Source organism: Phocoena phocoena, chromosome 2 (genome assembly GCF_963924675.1).
Source record: "Phocoena phocoena chromosome 2, mPhoPho1.1, whole genome shotgun sequence".
Lineage (NCBI taxonomy): Eukaryota > Metazoa > Chordata > Mammalia > Artiodactyla > Phocoenidae > Phocoena > Phocoena phocoena.
Window position 1 is genome coordinate 8,012,552 of NC_089220.1, and position 19,919 is coordinate 8,032,470.

The 19,919-nt window shown below is 42.2% G+C and overlaps 2 protein-coding genes across 6 annotated transcripts in view; both read right to left on the reverse strand.

Annotated features, from left to right (window-relative positions):
- PAPOLA (poly(A) polymerase alpha) overlaps positions 1-6,715 on the reverse strand; it is a 55,760-nt gene extending 49,045 nt beyond the window's left edge. For both annotated transcript variants that reach the window (XM_065872083.1, XM_065872081.1), the window contains exon 1: positions 6,526-6,715. In XM_065872083.1, coding sequence (XP_065728155.1) covers positions 6,526-6,533 — 8 coding nt within the window. In that variant the 5' untranslated portion in view covers positions 6,534-6,715. The remainder of the gene's footprint in view (positions 1-6,525) is intronic.
- An 11,039-nt stretch (positions 6,716-17,754) lies between these two features.
- The window catches only part of AK7 (adenylate kinase 7), a 55,468-nt gene continuing 53,303 nt past the window's right edge, over positions 17,755-19,919 (reverse strand). For 3 of the 4 annotated variants that reach the window (XM_065872050.1, XM_065872051.1, XM_065872049.1), the window contains 2 exons: positions 18,286-18,444; positions 17,948-17,986 (listed from right to left, as the gene is read on the reverse strand). In XM_065872050.1, coding sequence (XP_065728122.1) covers positions 17,948-17,986; positions 18,286-18,444 — 198 coding nt within the window. Of the gene's footprint in view, positions 17,987-18,285; positions 18,445-19,919 lie in introns of all 4 variants that reach the window. The other variant, XM_065872048.1, reaches the window with a different exon arrangement.

Below are 19,919 nucleotides of genomic sequence, written 5' to 3' on the forward strand. Positions count from 1 at the left end.
AATACGCATTAAATATTAATTCTTAGCAGAAATAATACAATCTCCTCTTTCACAAGAAGTTTAACACATATTTGAATTTTACCTGTAGCTTAGAAGTCAAGCATATAGTCAAGACAACGTATTTGCTCACTAAGACATTATTCTAAGGATGGCTAATTCACCTGCCATCCTGTGTAACTGGTACTAAACATAGAACCTAACTATAGTCTTAAAATATGTATTCCAGGTGGATCATCCAGCCAATATTTAGTAAGCAGCAGCAGAGGCTCAAATATAGATGAAGCAATAGTTTACGCTCAAGGGGAATAAATTATGATGAATCCCAACGCCAAAGTTTGGAAATAAAAGGTTGATTATACAGAGAAAGGGTACTTGTTACTGAATTGTAACAATGGCCAGGTTATTTTTCCTTCCTTCCTAAGGGCACTTCCAACTGTCCCTCTGCCCTCTCTCCAAGAGGGGCTAGAAGCAAAAACAAAAAACAAAAAACAGCCAAACCACAGCATTCCTGCATCAGTATTTGTCAAGCACAATTTGAAAATGAAAGAAATGTAACTAGAGAATCTAAAAAGTATAAAAATGTATCAGAAAATAATAGTCAAAAATATATTAAATCATAGTATTATAAACAGGAAATGCAATTTAGATGTTTCTGATAACCAAAATGACAGGAACACTATTCTTAAATAAAAACTTATTTAAAACTATTTAAAACTATAAAGACTACTTACTGTAAATGCAAGAAGCTGGTTTCTGAACGAAATATAGAGGGAACAGAAATGTGAGACAATTCTGTGACAGAAGAGGAATAAAAATATCAAATTTAAACTCCTACATTTTTTTTCTTCTGCAAATCCTTAAATTTTCAAGTGAGAATGCTATGAAATTCTGCAGACCTGCAATCCAACGACTAAAAAACAACTATCTTCCACACAACTTGATCTTGAAAATTAAGTATACTTAAGACATACAAACAGACTCCCACTGAGCTGATGAAACATAGTTCTCAACAAGATACACAGTAAATGGCACAGTACTAGAATGAGAATGAAACATGGAACCCAGAGTTGAATTTGGCTGCAGTCTATAACTTAGCACCCTTAAGACCTTAGAGGAGTGACGACTTTGAGCCTCACTTTACAAGAACTAATATCTCCTGCAATGGTGCTGTTTTATGAATCATAGACTCAGATTGTACACTTATTTAAAAGCTGCTGGGGCTTCCCTGGTGGCGCAGTGGTTGACAGTCCGCCTGCCGATGCAGGGGACGCGGGTTCTGTGCCCCGGTCCGGGAGGACCCCACATGCCGCGGAGCGGCTGGGCCCGTGAGCCACGGCCGCTGAGCCTGCGCGTCCGGAGCCTGTGCTCCGCAACGGGAGAGGCCACAGCAGTGAGAGGCCCGCGTACCGCAAAAAAAAAAAAAAAAAAAAAAAAAAGCTGCTGAATAATCAGAACGATGAACATACCAAATAAAAGACATGCCTCTTCCACCAACCAAAAATGAAAAATAGCTGGGACTCCAACTGGCCTCATTTTGCCTGAGAGTAGCTTTTATAAACCTGCCTAGATGCAACTCAAGGTGAAATTTAATTGTAATGTTAACTTGAAGTAGCTTAATTACCAAGAAATGGAATATTCTGATGAATCAAAAGTTATATGTTTTCAAGCCAGAAGGCTTTGGGGGGTTGAGGGAGGGGGTGTCAGGGAGTGGGAACTGACTTACAAATTCACTCAAATCCCATTATCTTCCCTCCCAACTTCTCCATCAAAAAGCATGAACCGACAACACGCTTAAAGTAAAATACCACATTTCAAAACCATAACTTTTATTAAGCAACAAGAAATTCATTACAAAATCTCTACATCTTAAAATCTGAGAATCAAAATCTCTCAGTTAGAAGTTACCTTTCAAAGGTTATCTAATACATTGCTTTTCACTGACCACAAAAAATATCTTTAAATCATGTGTGTGTCCATTCCTCCAGACCATTCAAAAACCACCAGAGATGCTGCACAGACACACCACTGGAAACAGCGCAGCTTGGGGCAGCTGTCAGTTGTTACTATACATCAGTTTCTCGAACTTTTGGGTCTTAGGACCCTTTCACAACTCTTAAAATTTATTGAGGACTCCAATGACCTTTTGTTTATATGGATTATGTCTGCCATTATTTACTACATTAGAAATTACAACAGGGAAATTTTTGTACAGTAACAAGAAATCCATTACATGTTAACATAAATGACTTTTTTTAAAATAACTGGTTTCCAAAACAAAAAACTTAGTGAGAAGAACAGCACTATTTTACATTTTTGCAGATCTCTAACTCTGGCTTAATCAAAAATAGCTGGTTCCCGGGCTTCCCTGGTGGTGCAGTGGTTGAGAGTCCGCCTGCCGATGCAGGGGACGCGGGTTCGTGCCCCGGTCCGGGAAGATCCCACATGCCGTGGAGCGGCTGGGCCCGTGAGCCATGGCCGCTGAGCCTGCGCGTCCGGAGCCTGTGCTCCACAACAGGAGAGGCCACAACAGTGAGAGGCCCGTGTACCGCAAAAAAAAAAAAAAAAAAAAGCTGCTTCCCATATCTGCTTCTGCATGCAATCCCTTTTGATAAGTTGTTTTGGTAGATGCACAGGAATAAAACCTGGCATTACACCATTATAACTAGAAAACAGTGTTCTAATAGCCTTTTCAAATAACTTTGGATATTCTTCTTTGATATTACACCAAAATGCCGCAAGTGCTAATTTCTTAGAGACTAGTTACAGTATGAAAGCAGAAACTACAGCAATAAACCCTTTGTACTCTTGCATTAAAATCGACTGGTCCACCTTGCACTTTAAATGTACCTTTACCCATGCATGATTTTATTACATCATGATTGGTGGTTTGGAAAATGTGGGTTCACTTAAGATACGCATATCTTCCAAATGTTGGCACATTATTATACAAAATCAAAAAAAAGTTCACTAATATCACCATCGACCAAATCAGAAAATTACTGGGAGGCTGTCAAGCTCACAATGACAGAAACAAGCATTCTAAAATTCTAATTTTCGCTTGAAATCTCAAATTTTATCACTGGCCACAAATATTGTCAGTTGTTCTCCTTAAAGAGACAGGCTCCATTTTTCAAGTAAATGCTAAGTAGTCAAGTATGAACATCATAGTTCATCAATTGTTCTTTCAGGTAAAAACAGAGCTCAATGAGAAAAGCACTAGCTTAGCTCACAAATCAATCATACGTGTGCTCTTCGCAAAACAACCATCCTACTTTTTAGCATACAGCTTTAAGTGTACTTCCCATTTTATCACAACATACTCAAAGAACTCAAGGGTCAAGACTTAATAAAATTAACATTTTTTACTGCTTCGTCAAGGACTTTTTTTTCAAACTGTGTGTGTGTGCATGTGTGTAGTGAAGTGATACAATGACAACTAGGAGAATGCAGTGCCTGTGCCTTGATTCTTCCTAAAGCATCATGACCCACCACTGCTTTTGCACCACTGGTGCAAATGTCAACAGACTAAAAAGACATAACATCTCAATATTATGAAAAGTTTGTATTTTATGTACTCCCTAAAAGGATCTCAAGGACCCCCAACATCCAGGCTTCTACAAATCACACTCTGAGAACCACCGCTACACGATATTACTACCCACCAAAAGGTCTCAGTTCTACCTCTTATCACTCCATGAAACTACTCCAATTCCCTCTTTTTTTGTGACAACCCCAAAAATATGGAAGAAAAGCTATTGTCTCCCCCAAGTCTTGCTAAATATCTCTTCCAATAACGTTCTACAAATGTGCCATGAATGCTAAGTCACTGATAATGTTTACTCCCCTTAAAGTCTTTTTTATTGCCAGTGTGATAGCTAGAACTGAGCTGATGCAAATAACGATCTGACCAACACAGAGTGAGGCAGAAACTGGAATACAGTTCTCATACAGGTCTTATACGCTGTATTAATGCAGTAGTTCTCAACAAGATGTTGGCCCCCAAGGTACATCTGGCAATATCTGGACACATTTTTGGTTGTCATTACCAGGACATAGGGGGTGGGACTCCCACAATCTAGTAGGTAGAAGTCAGGCATGCTGTTAAACACCCTGCAATACACAGGACAGAATTATCAGCCTAAAATGTGAATAGTACCACCATGAGAAATCTGGTAATAATGGATCCTGAGACTACCAAAATTTTGGAAGCTTAATCACCATGGCTCTTAAACCATACCAGCTTTTCAAAACTATATATGCAATTACATATGCTTTTGGACAATATATGGAGACCTGCTCACAATGTTTTCTAACGACGTAACTTCAGTAATCTGTTTTGATTTCATCCATTCTGATAATTTACCTATACCTTAACCCCCCCACCCACACACAAAGACTTAACAGCCACACCAAACAGGAAAGTGGAAGTCAAACACAATACAGTCTGGAAATCACAATTCAAAACATCAAAGAAATAAAATTAATGACACCAGAACATGAAAAACAAAGAAAGCAAACTAATGAGAAAAAAGGCCTACTTAACTAGGCAGTCTATGGTCTTTTAGTTTACTTTAAAAGGACTATAGTACACATAGGGTTAACAATAAGAGAAAAGCTAATGAAAAACTGGTCATATTGTTCACATTTCAAGAAACACACTAGAAAGACAATATCCGTGTGTGAGAATCTGCTGCCTTCACTTTGTCTTCCATTTTAAACATCTGCACTAACTTCCAAAGAATGTGAAGCACTTAGGTCTTTAAAGGAAAGGTATACCTCCCTTCCTCAAAGCATGCTGGGAAAAAGCAGGTATAAAAGAACTTTTAATTTCTAAAAAGACATAAATTGTTTCTTCATTAAAGCCCTTTAAGGCATACATTTCCTATTACTGATCAATTTTTTTTAATACTGACATGATTATCAGAAAGAGAAGTCCTTTTTCCAAAACAGCAATAAAATGTGAGCTAACACAAAGAAGTCACATGGCATTATTGCAAACATTTAGGTTTACTTTAATTGCTGCTGAATTGAAAAATGCCACAAAAATCTTGCTTAGACTCGGTTCTCCTAGTAACTCTTTTCATTGTTCCATAAAAGTATGATTCAAGGACCTTGCACCTTACAAGATTTTAGGTCTGCTATATTTAATTAAAATTAACAAATATCCTCATTACAGAAATATGTTGATAGGCCTCTTAACAAAATGACTAGAGTGGGTGAGAAGGAAGGAGCATGAAATTCCTTTTTAAAATATCGTGTAAAATGGGACAGATGTCTTTAAAGCCTGTTTCAAACTTAAAGCCTCACCTGTAAACAGAGACATACACACATATACACATACATAAATAAAACTGTAAAACTATAATCAGTGATATTTGCAGAAAAGAAGGTGTTTTTACTTAAAAAAAAATAAAATAAGCGTTAAGGTGACCGTTAGGTGTCTAGAAACCCCAAAATCTTTATTCTGCGTTCAAGTAAAACTTCAAGGGTCAATTACATGCTTCGGGGCTACAAAGAGAACTCGGCCCCCCATCTCTCACCCTTGAATCTTCAAAAATGGAAGAAATGCAGTCTCACGATTTAGGCCTCTACTCTGCTGTATACACGCAGAAAAAAAGGCTGTAATCTTTCGATCAACAATGAGTTCTCAAATTACATCCCATTCTTTGAGAGAGAAAAGAAAAGGAAAACTTCTTTAAAAAACCCAACAAGGAGAAAAAAGTATAAGATACAGGCCTAGGGAGATTAGAAGGCATAGATGGACTACAATAAGAAAAAGTCTACCATCAGAAGAACAGAAAGTATCACTGCACATGGAAAGACGGAAGCAACATGAAATCCGGCGACCCTATCGAAACAAAACCGGGAGAGCAACACGTAACGCAACGCCTTTCGACGGGGGGCACCCGGGAAAGTGCCCCTCTCCTGGCAGCCGAAAGGCTGGAGGGAACGGAGGCGGGGGGAGGGGATGTTCGAACAGCTGGACTCGACGCTCAAAACTGGGCTTTTAACTCGCGCTCAGGCTGGCTGGGACGCGGAAGTGGGTTAACACTGGCACACGAAGTGGGCATCTAGGAAACGTGAGGGAGAGCTAGGCCGGGAACAGAAGCAGCGAAACGAGCCGGAGAGGCGCCGGGGGACGAGCCCGAACCCCGTGTGCAGACCCCGCGAGGAGCAGGGCCTTCCTCCCCGGCAGCTGGGCACCGGGTTCCCCCCTCCCCTTTTCTTTTATCGGACGAGGCGGAGAAGCGGGAGCAGTAAGGTTACAAGCTCCTCCGGCCCTTCCGGAAGGGGAAGGCCCCCGGCCCGACAGCCGCCGAAGCCAGGAAGGGGTGGGGGGAAGCGGGAACCGAACACAAGGGGAAGTGCGGCGGCGAGTGGGAGAGGAAACAGGAAGAGCCCCAGTCCCGCCCGCCTCCCCTCGGGGCTAGGGCCCAGCTCGCGCGCCCCCCTCCCCCCTCCCCTCCCCCGACGCCCCCAAGGCCCCGCCGGCGTGCGAGAGAAAACAGAATACAAATCACTTACAACGGCATCGTCTCCGGCGCCGGCACCGCCCAGTCACTTCCCCCCCGCAACCGCCGCCGCTGCCGCCCTGGGCATGATCCACTGAGGCGGGAGGGAGGGGGGGGCCTGCCTCAGCCCTGGGTCCAACCCCACTCCCGCACCCGCTCCCGCCGCTTTAAGCGCTTCTCCTCCTTCCCCTTCGTCCTAACATGGCGCCCGAGCGCTACCACAGCAACGTTCTAGAACCGCTGACGCTACTACACACGCTATGCGTGCGCCTGCGCAGCAGCCGCCCAGCCCGCCGCGAAGCCTCACGGGAAGGGTAGTTCGTGCGCCGGCAGGCGCTCCGGCGGCTTCCGCCGCAGTTGTGTCCGGCTTCCGCGGCACACGTAGCGGGTATGGGAGGTATCCGATTGGGAGGCTCTGGGCTCGGGGGTGTCCCTCCTGCCGGGCCGCTCTTGTCGCCGATGGGGCGATGCAGCCCGGACGGCGCAAGGAAGGCCCCGGAGAGGCGCCGCTTCCGGTGCATTGTGAGGTCCCGCCGTTCTCTCCGCCCGAGGTCGCGGCGGCTGCGCTTCCACTCGGACTGCGTCGGTGGAGGCGCTTGGAGGGAACCGGGGCGCCCACGCGTGCCCCGGGCGCTGGGCTCAGCACTGGGACACTGGGTTGTAACAGGTTACTCAACCTCTATTTTTTGCAAAGTGAGAGTAATGCCTGCTTCCTAGGGTAGTGGCGCCTATTTAATGTGATAATGCAATAAGGGTGCTTGGCACTGCGGGGGACAGAGGGCGCAGAGACGTCACTAGGACTCCCGCCTTACCCGCTAGACTCGGTTCCCCCGGCACGGAGCTTTGGAGTTGTTCTGTCCACTAAGGTGTACACAGGCGCTCAGGAAATATCTGTTGAATGAATTGCTGGATAGGATTGTGATGACAGCAGATTCGAGAACAGGAGCTAAATTTATTTCTAACAGCTGGTGCACTGGAACTCACTGTAAAGCTGTCATTCAGTAGAAACGTAGGTGGCAGTAAGCCTTGGGATATTAGCAAAGGCCGTTTCGCCCATAGTTTCCCTGAGGCTGTTTTGCAACCTCTTCTCTCCGTGGGGTGGGACCTGGGAGTTACCTGCACACTTCCAGCAAAAGTTGAATAAAAATACCTGAGACTGACTTGACTCTGATATTCTTTCCCTCTTCGAATATAGAACGCGTTCCAAAGTGTCACACAGAAGATTAATGGAGGGAAAGGGGGGCATCACATATGGGAAAGTTAAAGTTCTAAATTCTTTAAATATGCACTTGTAACTCCTCAGGAAATTTGACAAAAGATTTCCATTTTTTCTCAGAAAGTCTAGTGGGACTAGCGTTCTAGGACTAATGAGGGGCTCAGTGGGAAAAGCACAGGATCCAAACCCGCATTGTCCAATAAGGTAGCCATTTGTCACATGCGGCTTGCCGGCACTTGAAATGAGGCTCGTTCATTTAAGATGTAAGTTCAAATCGCGCAGATTTCAGAGATCTTACTATGAACAAAAGAATGAAATACCTCACTGACAATTTTTTTATATTGTGTTTTGGATATAGTGCATTAAAGAAAATATGAAAATTTCAACTGTTTCTTTTTACTTTTTAAAATGTGGCTGCTAGAAAATTTTTAATTATGTATGTGCCCATCATTTCTATGGAACAGCAATGATCTGGAGACAGACTTGTATTTGATTCTCAATTCTACTTATCCCCTTACCCTCTTGTGGCTTTAGGTGGGGGCCCAGCAATAGACCTGTCAAAATTTTTGAAAATCTGAGGTCCAGTGGAATCAATAAAATATTAAAGCTATGGTCTTAAAAATTGCTCATAAAGATAGGCACTGATGATTGTCAAATACTAACACTGTCCCACTTAGATTCTGTGGGGTGGGAGCAGATAAACACTTGAAAAGGTAAGGGAATTATAGACTGTAATAAGAACCACGAATGAAATAAATCAGATGATAAAATTACGGGGCAGTTCAACTTTAGATAGGGTGGTCAAACTAGGCCTCTCAGAGGAGCTGATCTTTGACCTGAGACCTGAAGCCTTTCTGAGAGATTTGGATTTTATCTTTTTGTGAATGGGGAAAACATTGGAAGTTTTAAAACGGGAAGATTACATTGATATTTGTGGGAAGATAAAAGGGTAGGGAATCAATTTGAACTTCCCAGACAGGAACTTTCCCGGTGGCGCAGTGGTTAAGAATCCGACTGCCAATGCAGGGGACACGGTTTGAGCCCTGATTCAGGAAGATTCCCACATGCCGCGGAGCAACTATACCCTTACGCCACAACTACTGAAGCCGGTGCACTCTTGAGTCCGTGCTCTGCAACAAGAGAAGCCACCGCAACGAAGGGTAGCCCACACACCCCAACGAAGGGTAGCCCCCGCTCTCCACAACTAGAGAAAGCCCGCATGCAACAACGAAGACTCAACGCAGCCAAAAATAAATAAAATAAAAGATAATTTTTTAAAAAATATGCTGTGAACTGCCAGACGTTTTGAAGTTGGAGGAAAGATGAGGTGGCTCTTGCCATATTCAGGTAAGAGATGATGAAGCTTGAAATAAAAAAGAAGGGACAAATTTGAGAGAGATTTAGGCAATGTGGTTAATCCTAGTTTCAAGAGGGGAGGGGAGGAAGAAGACAAAGATGATTACGAAGGTTCTGGCCGGGGTGGCGGGGTGGATTAAATGAAATAGGAAACAAGAGGATAACGGGGCACGGGGATGAGGTTGTGAGAGTGGTTTGATATGGGTTGATTCTGAAGTGCTTGTGGGACCTTCCGAAAAGTCTCTGAGGCTATTGAAAACATACTCCAGGAGCTGAGGAGAGAAGTCAGGGCTGGAAACAGAGATTCTAAACTCTGAAAGCAACTTGCTCATATTTCGGAATCCTGTTTCAGTTCTGGAAGGGCCTTACATACACCTGGCCACTACAATCTGACCCAACTCCTGTTTCACAAATGAGTAACGAGCTAGGTGGTCACAAATCCCCAACGTTTAGAACCCAATTAAGGATATAATTTGAGCCAAGGAAAGTGGAGAGTGAAATAAAGCCAGTTACCAGTGTTTTGGTTAAGACAATATCCACGTTGTGGTAGCCTTGCCGTACATGTTCTTAGAGTCCCTGCCCAAGGCTGTTTTATAGCTGCAGACTTTGCCCTGCCCCAGGGCCTGCTTGCCGTCAGCAGCTAAGAGAAGGGGCAGATGTTTTCTACCGATATCTGAAGTATTCAGATTGCATTTTCCACACAACAATGTCATAAATAGTGGGAAGATTTCTAGACTGGTTCTGTTAGGACCACAGTGCATGCAAATCACAAAAATGCACAGAAAATATTTTTGAATCTCTTCACATATCGGGAACTACCTGGATTGCTTCAGTGTCATTTAGAAGGTGATCGCTGGAGATACTGTCTGATACGGAGATTTTTATCCGAATAATAAACTATAATGACTCATTTGGCTACTAATGGTGCATACTTTTTAAAAATTTCAATCAGGGACTTCCCTCGTGGTCCAGTGGTTAAGATTCTGTGCGTCCACTGCAGCGGGGGCAGGTTTGATCCCTGGTGGGGGAACTAAGATCCCGCATGCTGTCTGGTGTGGCCAAAAAAAAAGGAAAAAAAATTCCAATCAAAAAGCAGACTTATGAGTCACTAAAGTCAAAATAATAACATAAGCACTTCCATCTAATAGTTCTGTACTCATGAGCTGTCGTTTTATTAAATTCTCATTCCTCTTTTAGATGTTGATGTTTTGAAGAACGTGTCTTCTATCATTTGCATGAAAGGAAGTGTTACCAAAAGCTTGGCCTCTCTGTATACCGGTGCCAAATCAAATCCTGGAGACAGTTTTGGGTGAAGTAGAAAAGAATAGCTTTATTGCTTTGCCAGGCAAAGGGGGACACACCAGGCTTCTGCCTCGAAAAACTATGTGTCCCAACCCCAGAGGGTTTGATAAAGGGTTTATCTGACAAGATTAGAGCATGAGCAAGGCTTGCACTCCCTTAATATCGTGTCAGGTGGTCTTCTCTTAATCTTTTGTGTTTTTTTTTTTTTTTTGGCTGCATTGGGTCTTCGTAGCTATGTGCGGACTTTCTCTAGTTGTGGTGTGCAGGCTTCTCCTTGCGGTGGCTTCTCTTGTTGCGGAGGACGGGGTCTAGGCACGCTGGCTTCAGTAGCTGCAGCACACGGGCTCAGCGGTTGTGGCTCGCAGGCTCTAGAGCGGGGGCTCAGCGGTTGTGGCTCGCGGGCTCAGCGGTTGTGGCTCGCGGGCTCAGCGGTTGTGGCTCGCGGGCTCTAGAGCGCGGGCTCAGCGGTTGTGGCTCACGGGCTCTAGAGTACAGGCTCAGTAGTTGGGGCGCAAGGGCTTAGTTGCTCCGCAGCATGTGGGATCTTCCCGGACCAGGGCTCGAACCCGTGTCCCTTGCCTTGGCAGGCAGATTCTTACCACTGCGCCACGAGGGAAGTCCCTTGTCTCTTAATCTTGATGAGCTTCTCTGGTCCCTTTAATCTTGCCTCAGGTGGTTTCTTGGCTGCTCCTTCCTTGATTAGCAACTGTTCAAATCTGCCCTTTGGAAGAACTCAGGGAAGGTCATGGAGGCTGGAGTCTTGCCTATAAGAAATGGTGGACAAAAGGAGGCCTCCGTGCCCAGGCCTCACTCGCTTTCAGTACCTGGGGGCCCTCTCTGCCTGCAGCCAGCGAGCACTGGGGGATGTCTTGCCTGCCATACCAACTAAACTGACTTTGTGCCACTCCCAAATACACTCTAAATAAAGAATTTGAATGGTGTTTTGATTAACTTCCTTTTTTTTTAATATAAAGTACTCCAAAAAAATGTATGGGTATTCAAATGGTATTTTTCTTTCCTGAAGTGGATCTAAGGAACTCTATGAACAAATCCATATTTTAAGGAAGAGTTTCTGGGTTTGTTATTTTTTTAACTTTAAGGAAACATAGCATACTTTAGTATTTTTTAAGGTAGAGTACCAACTCCTTTTTAAAAGATGATTAAAGTACGACTTATACAGTAAAGTTTACAAATACTAAGGCATCTGTGCTTGTTCCCCATCTCTGTAGCACTCCCTACTTAGTGGAATGAAGTTTTATCCATGTACACGCCAATGTAATTAACACTTAAATCAAGATGTAGAATATGTCCAGTCTCCCAGCAGGCTTCCTCCCAGCGGATAACCCTCTATTGCCACCAACACCACCATTACCTGGTAATCACTCTTCTGACTAGTCCACTATGGACTAGTTATATCTGTTTTTCAACTTCAGATACAGTATTTACCCTCGTATCTAACTTCTTTCACTCAACATTTCATCTGTAAGATTCTTCATGTTGTCAGAGGTAAGAGTCACTCTTTTTCATTTCAATGTGGTACTCTATACTACGATGATATATCTTTCTCCTATTGTAGATACCACAGCATATCTTTCTCCTATTCATGGACATTTTGGTTGTTTCTAGTTTGGGGCTTTTGTGAGTAATGTTGCTCTGAACATTTTTGTACGTGTCTTTTTGAAGATATAAGCAGTCTTGGGTATATACCCAGGAATGGAATTGCTGGGTCACGTGTATACCTATATTTGACTTTATTAAGTCCTCCCAAATGGTTTTCAAAGTGAGAGCACCAATCTATATTCCACTCTATAGGTGGGTTCCAGTTGCTCCACATCCTCATCAACACTTAGTGTTATCAGTTCATTTAATTTTGGCCAAAGAGTAGTATCATAACGGAATCTTATTGTAGTTTTCATTTGTATTTCTCTGATGATTAATGACTTTCAGCCTTTTTCAATATGCTGGTTGATCATTTGGATATTCCCTTTTATGGAGTGGATACTCAAGTCTTCTGCCTACCTTTAAATTGAGTTTTCAGTCTTATTGACTTGTAGGAGTTTTTAACATATTCTGAGTACAAGACCTCTGTCATTTGTATGTATTGCAAATATCTTCCCCATTCTGAGGCTTGTCTTTTCACTCTTAATGTTGTCTTGAGAAATCTTTGCCCACTCCAGGGTTACGAAGAATTCCTCTTATGTCTTATTCTATTCTAGAAGCTTTATTATTTTGACTTTCACATTTTGGTCTAAGATCCATCTCAAAATAATTTTGTATATACTGTGAGGTAGAGGTCAAGGTGTTTTTATTTGGGGGGGGGTTGTTTGTTTATTTGTTTTTAATATATAGATCTCCTAATGACCTGCAGAATTTATTGACAAGACCGTACTTTCCCCATTGAATTGCAATAGGGCCTTTGTTGTAAATCAAGTGATTGTAAATATGTGGATCTGTTTCTGGACTCCTTATTCTGTTCCATTGATCTATGTGTCTGTTTTAATTACTGTAGCTTTATAATAAATCTTAATATTTAGAGTGAAGTCTTCCAGGTTTGCTGTTCCTCAAAACTGTCTAGACTATTCTATATTCTAGGTCCTTTGCATTACCATATATATTTCAGAAACAGATGATCAATTTCTACCAAAAAGAGAGAGAGAGGGAGGGAGGGAGGGAGGGAGGGAGGAAGGAAGGAAGGAAGGAACACACTGGGATTTTGATTGGGACTGCATTGACTCTACAGATCATTTTGGAGAAAAATTGAAGTATTAAAAATATTGAGCTTTGGGGGCTTCCCTGGTGGTGCAGTGGTTGAGAGTCTGCCTGCTGATGCAGGGGACACGGGTTCGTGCCCCGGTCCGGGAAGATCCCACATGCCGTGGAGCGGCTGGGCCCTTGTGAGCCATGGCCGCTGAGCCTGCGTGTCCAGAGCCTGTGCTCCGCAACGGGAGAGGCCACAACAGTGAGAGGCCCACATACCGCAAAAAAAAAAAAATACATATTGAGCTTTACAAGCCATTAACAGTATATCTTGGGACTTCCCTGGTGGTCCAGTGGTTAAGAATCCGCCTTCCAATGCAGGAGACGCAAGTTCGATCCCTGGTCGGGGAACTAAGATCCCACATGCTGTGGGGCAACTAAGGCCCAGCACCACAACTACTAAGCCCTTGCATTCTGGAGCCCGTGCACCACAACTAGAGAGAAGCCCACGTACTGCAACAAAAGACCCTGCATGCCACAACGAAGATCCCACGTGCTGCAATTAAGACCTGACGCAGCCACATAAATAAATAAATATTTTTTAAAAAACAGTGTATCACTCCATTTATTTCATTTTTAATTACTATCAGCAGTGTTTTTAAATTTTCAATGTAGAGGACTTATACATCTTTCTTAGCTTGTCCCTAGCTATGTTACTGTAAATGATACCCGCTCTTTATAAGTAATATAGGAATATGCTTATCCAAAATGTAGGTATATATAATAATGTCTATCAAAATCACAGGTATATAGGACATACTGTACAGCACATGGAATTATACTCAGTATTCTGTAATAACCTATAGGGAAAAGAATCTGAAAAAAATAGATATATATGTATGTATAACTGAATCACTTTACTGTACACCCGAAACTAACTAAATAAACTATAAACTAACTAAAACTAACTAAATAAACTATACTTAAATTAAAAAAATTTACAGGTATATACAGAGGAGGCTTAGCAGTGACAAGCTGGCCTACTCAGATTTGGGGGGGGGGGCAGGAATTGACTTCAGAGAGCCTAATTATAAAATGATACAATGGATCAAACCAGAAATATGAAAAGTCACCTTAAAGAAAGTAAATGCCTCCTAACCTACAAAGACCTGGGAGAGTGAATATATTAATATATCTGAAACAAGAACATGTCAAGGGGAGTCACAGGGGTAAACATCATCGCTGCCCATCCAAACGACGTCTGGGAAAGCGCATCTTGTCGGCAAGGACTAGAGCAGCTTGGCCGGCACGGCAGGCATGGATCTATCAAGCCAGCCTGCACTCATGCCTTGTCTTGGTTTTGCATTCGCCAAGCACTTCTGATCATTTGGCTTCTCCTATAACCTGCTTCCAAGAAGAGAATGTACTGCTGAAGTGGGTGCCAGTCTCAGCTCATTCAACTATGTTTCTCATTGTAAATAAATTGTAAATAAAGAAACTCTGTCTTCTCTGCTGGTCTCTTAGATTTGTTAAGACATGTCAGCATCTCAGGGTCCTATCTATCCTTAAACGCTACTCTTCTAAACTTGCATGGCTGAGGGCCAGACTCCATAGCGAATTCACCAAAATTGATGCCACTTAGTGAAGCATCTTGGTGACCCTCAGAGTTACTGAAGTGTTCTGTCACAGCCATATAGAAATGTAAATAGACTACGGACTTTGTTGAATAACTAGAGATTTGATTTAGTTATAAAAAACATAGCTGTGTAGCAAAATTTCAGCTAAACATCTTCATACACTGATATTTATCGTACCTCTACCATGTGCTATGCAATTCTTTAGTCTGTAGAGAGACAGAAAAACAAAACAAAATCCCTGCCTCCGTGGAGGCTACATTTTAGTGAGGGATATAGACAATAAGTACATGGGCATATAAAAGGATGTCAAGTGTCAGCAGAGAAAAGGAACAGCGTGGGATGTCATTGGGAGGACAATCTGGGGGGCCTCTCTGAGGAGGTGATATTTGAGCTGAGCCACGGATGAAGTGAGGGTGAGCCATGTGGATATGTGGGAGCCAAGTTTTCCAGGCCAAGGCCCCAACACGGAGTGCACTTGGCAATGAGAATTTTAGTGAGGGGGCAGTGAGGTCACGAGGGTTCACACTGTATCAGGCCTCGAAGGCCCAAGTCAAGACTTCGCCTCCTCGTCTGTGTGAGATCGGAAGGCACTGGGGGGCTTTAAGCAGATCTGACTTGTGTTTTAACAAGATTCCCCTGATGGGATGTTGAAAGAAGTCACAGAAAGGAGCAGGCCAGGACAGTAATGTTGGAGAGGTAAGAAGCAGACAGACTTTGGATATGTTTTGAAAGTTGGGCCAATGTGATGCACTGATGTGTGGAATATGGGGTAAGAGAATAAGAAAGGGACCAGGGATGCCTCCACAGTTTAGGGCCTGAGCGGCTGGAAGGATGGAGTTGCCAACACCTGAGATCAGAAATTGTGGGAGCAGCAGGTGAGGGGAAGGAAGACAGGGATCTGCAGCTAGACTGGCTATGCTAAAGTTCGAGGGGCTGTTAGACGTTCAGGTGAGGGGAGGAGAGGGTTTCAGGAGGAAATGATCAAATGTGTCAGATGATCGGAGAGGGCCAGGAAGATGAGGACTGACAACTAACAATTAGGTTTGGAAATGTGGATGTCACTGGTAACCTGGCTGTAAGGAGGACAGGAATTTTGGGCCCGTGGTTGGAGGAAGATGTGGAAGTCTAGGAGGGTTTTTTCATTTGAATTGGGTTTTTGTCTTGTCTTGTTTTGACGTCTGGGAGTTAGTAGGAGAATAAGTTTGAAGCTAAGCGTGATGATCCAGAGGGGAGGGAAAAATCAAGCTGTGAGAGAGAAGGGATGATTATAGGAGCAGAATCGGATTATGTGAGAAGAGCTGGGATTCAGGGCACAGGCTGATCTTAGGTGGGAGCACAGACCATTCTCTGCAGCAGAAGGGAAGGCAGGGGTAGGTTTGCAGTGGGAGGAGGTAGAAGTTCTCTTTCGGTTGCTTGGGTTTTCTCAGTGAACTAAGAAGCAAGGTCACCAGATGTAACCATCCTGAAGGCCTGAAAATGTAACTATTATAAAGACCAGTGATTTCAAACTGTCCAAAAGGTATTCTCTTTAGTTACTTAGTGTTTTCGATTAAAATAAGGATCAAAATAGTGCAGTGGAGTGAAGGAAAAATAGGTAAATTGACTTCATCAAAATTAAAAGTTTTTGTGTATTAAAGGGCATTATCAAGAGAGTGAAAAGACAAGCCACAGAATGGGAGAAAATATTTGCCAATCACATATCTGATAAGGGTCTTCTGTCCAGAATATATAAAGAACTCTTACAATTCAGTAACAAAAAGGCAACCCAAATAAAAAGTGAGCAAAGGACTCGAATATAGATTTCTCCAAAGAAGATACACAAATGGTCAGCAAGCACATGAAAAGATGCTTAGTTACAACGTGGTACTACTACACACCCACTAGTCTGGTGGTTCCCCATACAGTATTACCGTATGACGATATTTCCACTCCTAGGTTTCTACCGAAAATCGACAACAGGGGTTCAAACAGGAAGCTGTACTCAAATGTTCACAGCCGCTCTGTTCACAACAGCCAAAAGGTGGAAACAACTTAACTGTCCATCAACACATGAATGATTAAACAAAATATGGTCTATCTGTACAGTGGAATACTTTTCAGCCATAAAAAGGAATGAAGTATTGATAGATGCTACAGCATGAAGGAACTCTGAAAACATGCTAAGTGAAAGAAGCCAGGCACAGAAGGCCACATATTGCATGATTCCATTGATATAAAACGTCCAGGATAGACAAATCCATAGAGACAGGAAGCAGATTAGTGTCTGCTAGGAGCTTGAGGGGAGCGGATAATGGGGAGTGACTGATTAATGGGTACAGGGCTTCCAACTGGGGTGATGGAAAAGTTCTGGAGCTAGATTGTGGTGATGAGTGGACAGTATCATGAATGTACTTAGTGCCACCGAACTGTACATCTTAACATGGTTGCCATGGTAAATTTATGTTGTGTGTATTTTGCCACACAAAAAAAGAGTGCAGTTATATTCAGATTTCATTATTTAAAGAAATGAAATATATATGCCATTAAGATAAACCTAAACTGATTTCTCATCCAGTGTAATTCTGGGAATTATAGGATTTTTAGAGCTGAAAAGGCCATAGTGGTAAAGTTAGCTTGTTAAAAATATTTAGCAACTTTCTAATTATCACAGATATTAAAAATTATTCATCTTGTTACATGAATTTTTCTACCAAGAGGTTTAGAATTCTCTCTGACTCATAGGTTGGGTGCTGACCTTGAACTCAAAAAGCAACCTTGCAGAAAACAAACATGTCTGACTTACTGTGACTCAAAAAGCATAAACTGTTCTAATTTATTTCCATTTCTAACACCACTAGTATTGGGGACATAACAAATCACACAAATTCATTAGCTTACATGTTAGAATAATACATAGTCTGATTTTCTTCACGCTATAAATTAAATTACTATAAACATTAGTGTACAGAATACTCAGACAAAGAATGAAATATTAAATCAATATTTATCCCATGAGCTATGCACAGATACTTTAACAATTTACCTCTCAAAATATGGTTTTAATGAAGTAGTGACTCGTTGCCATAGAGCTTTTTATAATGAATCTACTTAATAAAATATTTGTTTGCAGGGAGAAAAAAAGAATTTCCCCAAAACCAGAGAATCATTTTTTAAAGCAATTTTTCAAATTACAATGTTAAAGTCATCTCCAGCTCTGTAAAAGTATATGACATGAGATCTTTAAAATTTCACTGCATTTCAGGATTGTTCTTGAAAAGATACTCTGCCTGTAATTGAGAAAAAAGAAAAAAAAGTCAACAATTTAGAATGTACTATAAATTTAGAATTTAGAATTAATAGTACATTAATTTGTACTATTAATGTTTACAATTTAAAAATGAAAGTGCACAAATTTTTTCTTTGAAATGAGTAACAAAAATCTTATTATAAAATGTGATGAAGGTGTTAGAGGCTATTTCCCAAATAACCAGACACACAATTTCTCTGTCTCAACTGGCTTTTCATTTTGATTTGGGTATATTTTATTCTCAAATTGATATAAAAAAAAAAGCCTTCAATCTCTTACCAGAAAATCAACAGGATCTTCGGGTCTGATCTTACAACACTCATTCAGACCTTGCATAAGCGTTGGCATAACGTGGGTCATTAAATAGTTTCTCAAGGGAATAGACTGGGCCTCCAGTAATTCTTTTTCTTCTCTTTTAACTTCCTCTAGTCGTTTACTCTACAAATAGAACATTCGGGGGTGCAATAAATAGATGGAAAAAGAAGAACGGTTTCATACGACTCACCCCAGAGTGCACTAGAAGTAGACACTGCTATAAATGTTCATCATGTTATGATAAAGGTGGTATTTCCAATTGACAGGGAAAATATGCAAATGGTGTTTTAACAACTGCCTAGTCATATAGAAAATAATAAACTGGACCCCTACTTCACTTCTTTTTTTCTTTTTTCCAGCATGATTTATCTTTATTAATCACCCCTTTTGTTCACTTTCTTTTCTTTTTTAACATCTTTATTGGAGTATAATTGCTTTACAATGGTGTGTTAGTTTCTGCTTTATAACAAAGTGAATCAGTTATACATACACATATGTCCCCATGTCCCTTCCCTCTTGCGTCTCCTTCCCTCCCACCCTCCCTATCCCACCCCTCTGGGTGGTCACAAAGCACCAAGCTGATCTCCCTGTGCTATGCAGCTGCTTCCCACTAGCTATCTATTTTACCTTTGGTAGTGTATATATGTCCATGCCACTCTCTCACTTTGTCACAGCTTACCCTTCCCCCTCCCCATATCCTCAAGTCCATTCTCTAGTATGTTCACTTTCTTAATTACTTAGGCAATCCAGATCCCTCTAGGACAGGCAAAAAGATGATGATGATGATATGATGGTGATGATCCTACCTCACTTCTTAAACCAAAAGAATTTCTGGCTGCCCAGATGAAGCAAAGTGAGAGAAAGAAAGAGAGAAAGAGAGAAAGAAAGAAAGGGAGGAAGGAAGAAAGAAAGAAGGAAAGAAAGAGGAAGGAAGGAAGGAAGGAAGGAAGGATCACAGAATCATAGAAGTGCTAATAGGGACTTCCCTGGTGGTCCAGTGGTTAAGAATCCACCTGCCAATGCAGGGGACGTGGGTTCGAGCCCTGGTTGGGGAAGATCTCACATGCCGCAGAGAAACTAAGCCTGCACGCCACAACTACTGAAGCCTGCGCACTCTAGAGCCTGTGCTCTGCAAAAAGGAAGGAGCCACAGCAATGAGAAGCCCGCACACCTCAATGAGGAGTAGCCCCCGCTCGCCGCAACTAGAGAAAGCCTGCGCGCAGCAACGAAGACCCAACGCAGCCAAAAAAAAAAAACAAAGCGCTAGTAGAAACTCTCGAAGGTATTGATCTGGTGGACTTGTGTTATGCTCAGCATACAGCCCCCCTCTCTCAGGACTAATAATTCCAGATTTCATTTAAGAAATCTCCCTTCTCAGTCTAGCGGATTGGGTGGGACTTAAGCCCATCAGTCCGGCCCACTCCTGGCCATGGACATTAGTTAAATGTACAGCCAAAAGACAAGAAACAAGATAAAGATATAAAATACATATACTGCCTTAGGTAGAATAAATGCAAAGAGGGAAATTTATTTTTTTTGTTTTTGTGTTTTTTTGGCATGCAGGATCTTAGTTCCCCCACTAGGGAATTGAACCTGTG